The 7,786-nt window shown below is 47.5% G+C and overlaps 1 protein-coding gene across 1 annotated transcript in view; it reads right to left on the bottom strand.

Moving 5' to 3' along the window:
- Positions 1 to 305: 305 nt before the first annotated feature.
- LOC126327933 (brachyurin-like) overlaps positions 306 to 7,786 on the bottom strand; it is a 54,204-nt gene continuing 46,723 nt past the window's right edge. Inside the window, exons 6-7 of the mRNA XM_049995931.1 lie at positions 5,160 to 5,296; positions 306 to 556 (exon numbers count right to left, since the gene is read on the bottom strand). Coding sequence (XP_049851888.1) covers positions 386 to 556; positions 5,160 to 5,296 — 308 coding nt within the window. The 3' untranslated portion in view covers positions 306 to 385. The remainder of the gene's footprint in view (positions 557 to 5,159; positions 5,297 to 7,786) is intronic.

The following is a 7,786-nucleotide window of genomic DNA, read 5'->3' as shown; positions in this document are numbered from 1 at the left end:
TACGTACTTCATTTACGAAACTAGCAGGAAAGTATTACAATCGAGTTGCTTCTGCCTGTTTCCAAGATTAGCTTTGTATGTTTAGTAATGACGAATAGCGTAAGGACGTATTTTGACATAATTTGCTGCTTCAAAACAACATGACTCCCTTCATAACTGCCATTATCTATATGTTTCGCACATGGAACAGAAATTATGGAACTCATAAAGAAGTTTCCAGATAAACTGTGTGTGTAATTGACGCATTCATACTCTGGTTAATTAAGGATCAATAAATTAATAAATAAGACACTTCATGAACTGATTTATTTATTTGGGGCTCTGTATTGTTCACAGTTTCTTCTCTCGAGGAATTTGGAAATAGCTGGTAACGAATGTGCTGCGTTTAGGGAATGGTGATGCCGGCGGTACTTGAGATCCAGTCGAGGAAGTAGGTGACCCTGGTGAAGCCGGCCGGGTCTCCGCTCGCACAGCCATTGCCCGAACCCCAGCTGACGATCCCGATCTGCGTGTAGCTTCCCTGTGAGCCGACCACCAGCGCGCCGCCGCTGTCGCCCTGAAACGTGACCACAGTATAATCCCTCTGTGATGGGAGCCAAAATCAGGTATTCCCCAACACAGTAAAGTGTCACTCACTCAAAATGTAGCGCTGCAGGTAAACACATACATTCTAAAATAGTACCTCCATAAGTTCTTGAAATCGTTTCCCTGGAATGCAACTGCCATTGTCGCGGATATTCGCTATCTGTTCAAGAGTACCCGTGCGTGTCTGCCATGCTCCTTTGCGTCGGCTTGAAACTGTGCTGGGACACTTTCAGTCAGGTGTCTGAACGTATGTGGAGGAATGCTAGCCCAAAACTAGAGGAGGTTGTGCTGTAGGACGCTGCAGTTTGAAGTAATGGAAGTCGACCAAAAAGTGTTTCTTCGTGTTCAGGTCGGGGCTCTGTGCAGGCTAATCCATTTCAGGAATGTTATTGTCCACAATCCATTGCCTCACAGGTGCATCTTTATTGTAAGGTGCATTGTCATGCTCAGACATTCCTCGTCTGCTAACTGTTCTTCTACTCTATGAAGTACACGATGCTACAAAATACACCGACGAAAAAATACTGCAACACGAAGGTGTCCTGCGACATACACGAAAACTGGTAGTCGTGTTTCTACATCTGAAAAACGATGACTACTCAAATTGCGATCTATTCGCATAAGAGAGCCGCTAGTAGCGCCACTGTGAGCATGCAAGTCAAGTTTGCTTTAATTACACGCTGTGAAGGTCGTGAGACTTAGTTACCTTTCAGATTGAGTGTGAGTTTATTGCAGTCAGGGATGCCTTTAAGGCCATAAAGACGCCAATATCATCACCTCACTGAAATTGAACAGGGTCGTATAATAGGGCTGCGATAAGCTGAATGTTCCTTCTGCGATACTGTAGAAGGACTTGGTAAGAATGTAGCCACTGTGCATGATTCCTGTCAGAGGTGATGACGAGAATGTACAGTCACGAGAAGACCGGCAATCGGACGGCCACGTGGCACTACCGGGAGGGAAGACCATCGTCTTCGGGGTATGGCTCTGGCGCATCGTACTGCACATACAGCAGCAAACAAAGCAGCAGTTGGCACCACAGTGACATATTAATTACTTCAAGAACAGGCCCGACCCAGACACCTTGTAGCGTGCGTTCCACTGACCCCAAACCGCTGCCATTTGCAACTTCATTGGTATCAAGCGAGACCTCATTGGAGGGCACAGTGAGGTATGTTGTGTTTTCTGGTGAAAGCCAGTTCTGCCTTGGTGCCAGTGATGGCCGTGTGTTGGATTGGAGGAGGCATGTTAAGTGCCTGCAACCAAGCTGTCTGCTTGCTAGATACACTGGACCCACACTTGGAGTTATGGTCTGTGGTGCGACTGTGTATGACAGCCGTTATCCCAATCACCCTGACTGCAAATTTGTAGATTAGTTTGGTGATTTGGCCTGTTGTGCTGCGATTCAAGAACAGCGTTCCAGAGTGTGTTTCTCCACAAGATAACCCTTACGCACATTCCGCCGATGAAACTCAACAAGCTCTGCAGCGTGTCGACATGTTACCTTGGTCTACTCGACCAATAGATCTCTTTCCAATAGTGCACATGTGGAACATCGTCAGACGATAACTCCAGCGACATCTACTAACAGCATTTACATCCTGGTATTGGACGAACAAGTGCAGCAGGCATGGAATCCATCCCACAATCTGACGTGCAGCACCAGTACAACACAATGCATACACGTTTCCATGGTTGCATTCAACATTATGAGAGTTACACCGGTTATTAATGCTCCAGCATTTCACATTTAAATGGCTTATCTCGTGCTTACATTAACCTGCAATCTTGCAGTATTTATCTCTTACATATACTACCTAGAAAAGTGCACTAGAAAAATTTCATTACACTACATAATTTGTTGGTGTTGCGATTTTTTTCTTGTCACCATATGTTCACATCCTTCCCATCTAGTGCTTCCTTAAGCACAATTCGAGCATCACACCCTAACAAGACTCCAATACCATAACGCCACCTTCTCCGCACTCCACTGTCGGCGCAGACAGGTACCATTCAATCTAAAATCCTCTTTCTTCTGTTTGCTACAGGGTACAAAATGATTCAAGCACTCGTTTCCACTCGTACACTGCCCAGTGGCATCGCTGTTTGTACCTCCACAAGCGTTGGTTAGCAATGACTACAGAAATGTGTCGCTTCTGAGGAGCTGCTCGATCCTTGTGTGCTCTGAGTTGATGCGATCTTTTACATCCTCCGCAAAGCTCGACCGTTCCTGTCCGTAAGTTTAGTAGATCTACCTGGTTTGGTTTAGTTGTGGCTCAACCGTCACGTTTCCACTTTACAATGGCGTCAACGACACTCTACCTGGGCAGCTGGAGAAGCGTTCAATGTCTCAAATGGACACTCCAATCGATCTGCTCAGGCAACATCCAACAACTCGAAGTAACAGAGGTATTCTGACTAACCCATTCGTCTGCCATTGTTTCTCTGCTGACAACACGATACTCTCCACCTCTTTTTATATTCTCGCATCCACCTGACATCGATCAGTCAGTTCCGCATTATGGAGGGGTGTCCGGATAATTGTCAACAGATGGTATAGAACTGTGGCTTGTCAAGGTTTCCCAAGCATATCAAACCACGTTCACACTGACAATCGTTTGTTTCTATGTACATGAATGCCTTTGCTTGAGCTAGATACTCATTCCTTATTGTGAAATATTTTGGAACTCTGAAAATATCCTCTACAGGTTCTGACTGTGATGATGGTGCAGATTACCAGTGATGGTGTACAACGGAAATACATCGAATTTTAAATGACGTGCTCTGTTGACCTTGTTCATATTACTTGATTACATTTCATTTTTCTTTTGAGGGCATGCAAATAATCTTGTGTATGAGACATTCGTCTGTCATTGCTTCTCTACTGACGAAACACAGAAGAGGATATGTAAGAATACTCGCTTCTTTGTGCAACAAAGTGATGCTAGCACAGAATCCTGGAGACCCCAAATTTTTATCATCGTCAGCAGACCATAATTGGTAAAATGAAATTTGGCATTTACACTTACGCCTTTTTCCTTAGTTGTTTCCGTACCGAAGTTCAATACCTGAAATTGATAAATGGTTCAAATGGCTCTGAGCACTATGGGACTTAAAATCTATGGTCATCAGTCCCCTAGAACTTAGTACTACTTAAACCTAACTAACCTAAGGACATCACACAACACCCAGTTATCACGAGGCAGAAAAAATCACCGACCCCGCCAGGAATCGAACCCGGGACCCGGGCGCGGGAAGCGAGAACGCTACCGCACGACCACGAGCTGCGGACTGAAATTCATACATTTCTCTTTCTTTACCACAGCTAACAGTATGCATCCTCACCACAGAAATACCCTGTAGAGAACCTTCCCTACCGTTAACCCCTAGATTTTCGTGGTTCGTTCACATTGTGGAAGATCTGCAGTACGTTTAGCTTCACACACAGTGTAGCCCATAAGGCAGGGCAAATTCCTACCGTGAGTAACATCAGCTCGGCATCGTACGAACAAAAGTAAATCAGATTCGGAAATTATGTTAATATCTTTGGACACCGAGGATGCAGCATCAGCTTTTCATGAACGATGAATGTTGTGAAGTATTCCGAGGATCGTTAGTAATTCGGTATTGTGAATCATTTGGTGGAGAGGAACGACCTTCATGATTTCAGACCATGAATAGAGTACAGATACGCAGTGCACTGTCTCCACTACTGTTCATCTCTTTTATGGGCGATGGAATAAAGAACACCCAGAAAAGTTTTATTGAAATTAGTGTAGTTGGCTTTGCATATGATATCACGATCTGAGGCAAATCAGAAGAAGGAGTTCAGAACAGATTCAGCTCCTAGAATACCTTCATATCATCGAGACCAAGGCAAAGGCGACGGCATTCAATATAGACGAGCATCACGCAATTGTGAGTCTAGGACATCATCAGCTACAGTTTGTGGATGATTTGCCGCACCTGTATAGCATAGTCTCCAGGGAGTTCTACCAACAATAAATTTTTTGCCATTAAAGCATGCGCCCTCACAAAGAGAGGCATCGAGATTCCTGGCAGCGACAGCGACGCAACCTTCGCCGCCCAGTCTCCGCATGCACGAGTGCCACGCACCCTGAGCATAGGCGCCACCGGGGCCAAAGATCATCTTAGTAAGAGACTGCCCGACTGTAGCTCTAGCCAGTTCCTGCTGAGTTGTAGTCCATTTCTGGCATAGATGTTACCCAGTTGTCGAATAGTTATATTGCAGTCGTAACTTTCTCTACGAAAGTAGTGCATCAATCTGGCATCAAGACATTCAGTACACATATTTCTATGTAGTGAACTAGTAACGTGATAACTTGTCCCTGCTTTGCTACAGACTTTTATATGGATTTCAACAAGGTCACTTTGTACAAAAGTGAAGAGTAATACAATATTACCCTTAGTCGTGGTGTTCTTTTGATTTCTGTCCCAGAATCCACGCACTTTCCCGACTGGACATGGTACTCTTGGTGGTCAGACTACTCGGTCACTTAAGTTAGCGTGTGGAATCAATATCTGTTGCAGTGAAAATGATGGTAGGTACTTACGTTGCAGGTGCTCTGTCCGCTGGAACCGACGCCGCAGAGTGTGAAGTCTAAGATGGGACCGCCGAAGTACTGGCTGCACTGCGTGTTGGACATGACGTTCAGTGTCGTGTACTGCAGCGTGTCTGGGATGACACCGTCTGGAAACAAACAACAGTCTCGTGTACCTCTAAATGCTTCCATGAGTGACAGGTTCACTAGACGTGCGGATGTTCAGTTTCCAAGAATGTTGTTTAACATGTTACGTTACGGAATTACACAGATAATGTAATGCAACTAGTAGGCCAAACATTAAACATGTTCTATGTGTTTTGTGTTACGTGTTTCTCTTCACATACATAACTTCGTTGTAAACTTTTATTAGGGTAACAAGTGTCACATAATACTTGCATTTATTGAGGCATGTACAGGATGAAAATTATTGAACTACATGAAAAAAAACCATGAGCCATTGACCTTGCCGTTGGTGGGGAGACTTGCGTGCCTCAGCGATACAGATAGCTGTACCGTAGGTGCAATCACAACGCCGCGGTATCTGTTGAGAGGCCAGACGAACGTGTGGTTCCTGAAGAGGGGCAGTAGCCTTTTCAGTAGTTGCAGGGTCAACAGTCTGGATGATTGACTGATCTGGCCTTGTAACACTAACCAAAACGGCCTTGCTGTGCTGGTACTGCGAACGGCTGAAAGCAAGGGGAAACTACAGCCGTATTTTTCCCCGAGGACATGCAGCTTTACTGTGTGGTAAAATGATGATGGCGTCCGCTTGTTTAAAATCTTCCGGAGTTAAAATATTCCCCTATCTGGGTCTCCGGGCGGGGACTACTCGGGAGGACGTTGTTATCAGGAGAAAGAAAACTGGCGTTCTACGGGTCGGAGCGTTGAATGTCATATCCCTTAATCTGGCAGGTAGGTTAGAAAATTTAAAAAGGGAAATGGATAGGTTAAAGATACACTCCTGGAAATTGAAATAAGAACACCGTGAATTCATTGTTCCAGGAAGGGCAAACTTTTTTGACACATTCCTGGGGTCAGATACATCACATGATCGCACTGACAGAACCACAGGCACATAGACACAGGCAACAGAGCATGCACAATGTCGGCACTAGTACAGTGTATATCCACCTTTCGCAGCAATGCAGGCTGCTATTCTCCCATGGAGACGATCGTAGAGATGCTGGATGTAGTCCTGTGGAACGGCTTGCCATGCCATTTCCACCTGGAGCCTCAGTTGGACCAGCGTTCGTGCTGCACGTGCAGACCGCGTGAGACGACGTTTCATCCAGTCCTAAACATGCTCAATGGGGGACAGATCCGGAGATCTTGCTGGCCAGGGTAGTTGACTTACACCTTCTAGAGCACGTTGGGTGGCACGGGATACAGGCGGACGTGCATTGTCCTGTTGGAACAGCAAGTTGCCTTTCCGGTCTAGGAATGGTAGAACGATGGGTTCGATGGCGGTTTGGATGTACCGTGCACTATTTAGTGTCCCCTCGACGATTACCAGAGGTGTACGGCCAGTGTAGGAGATCGCTCCCCACACCATGATGCCGGGTGTTGGCCCTGTGTGCCTCGGTCGTATGTAGTCCTGATTGTGGCGCTCACCTGCACGGCGCCAAACACGCATACGACCATCATTGGCACCAAGGCAGAAGCGACTCTCATCGCTGAAGACGACACGTCTCCATTCGTCCCTCCATTCACGCCTGTCGCGACACCACTGGAGGCGGGCTGCACGATGTTGGGGCGTGAGCGGAAGACGGCCTAACGGTGTGCGGGACCGTAGCCCAGCTTCATGGAGACGGTTGCGAATGGTCCTCGCCGATACCCCAGGAGCAACAGTGTCCCTAATTTGCTGGGAAGTGGCGGTGCGGTCCCCTACGGCACTGCGTAGGATCCTACGGTCTTGGCGTGCATCCGTGCGTCGCTGCGGTCCGGTCCCAGGTCGACGGGCACGTGCACCTTCCGCAGACCACTGGCGACAACATCGATGTACTGTGGAGACCTCATGCCCGACGTGTTGAGCAATTCGGCGGTACGTCTACCCGGCCTCCCGCATGCCCACTATACGCCCTCGCTCAAAGTCCGTCAACTGCACATACGGTCGCTGTCGCGGCATGCTACCAGTGTTAAAGACTGCGATGGAGCTCCGTATGCCACGGCAAACTGGCTGACACTGACGGCGGCGGTGCACAAATGCTGCGCAGCTAGCGCCATTCGACGGCCAACACCGCGGTTCCTGGTGTGTCGGCTGTGCCGTGCGTGTGATCATTGCTTGTACAGCCCTCTCGCAGTGTCCGGAGCAAGTATGGTGGGTCTGACACACCGGTGTCAATGTGTTCTTTTTTCCATTTCCAGGAGTGTATCTGAGACCTTCCAGTATCTCCAGGCTTCTTCCATGTATACAACCTTCTTTTAGGCCGTCTTCCGCTCACGCCCCAACATCGTGCAGCCCGCCTCCAGTGCTGTCGCGACAGGCGTTAATGGAAGGACGAATGGAGACGTGTCGTCTTCAGCGATGAGAGTCGCTTCTGCCTTGGTGCCAATGATGGTCGTGTGTGTGTTTGGCGCCGTGCAGGTGAGCGCTGCAATCAGGACTGCATACGACCGAGGCACACAGGGCCAACACC

Source organism: Schistocerca gregaria, chromosome 2 (genome assembly GCF_023897955.1).
Source record: "Schistocerca gregaria isolate iqSchGreg1 chromosome 2, iqSchGreg1.2, whole genome shotgun sequence".
Classification (NCBI taxonomy): Eukaryota; Metazoa; Arthropoda; class Insecta; order Orthoptera; family Acrididae; genus Schistocerca; species Schistocerca gregaria.
This window is presented reverse-complemented; position numbering and strand designations above follow the sequence as displayed.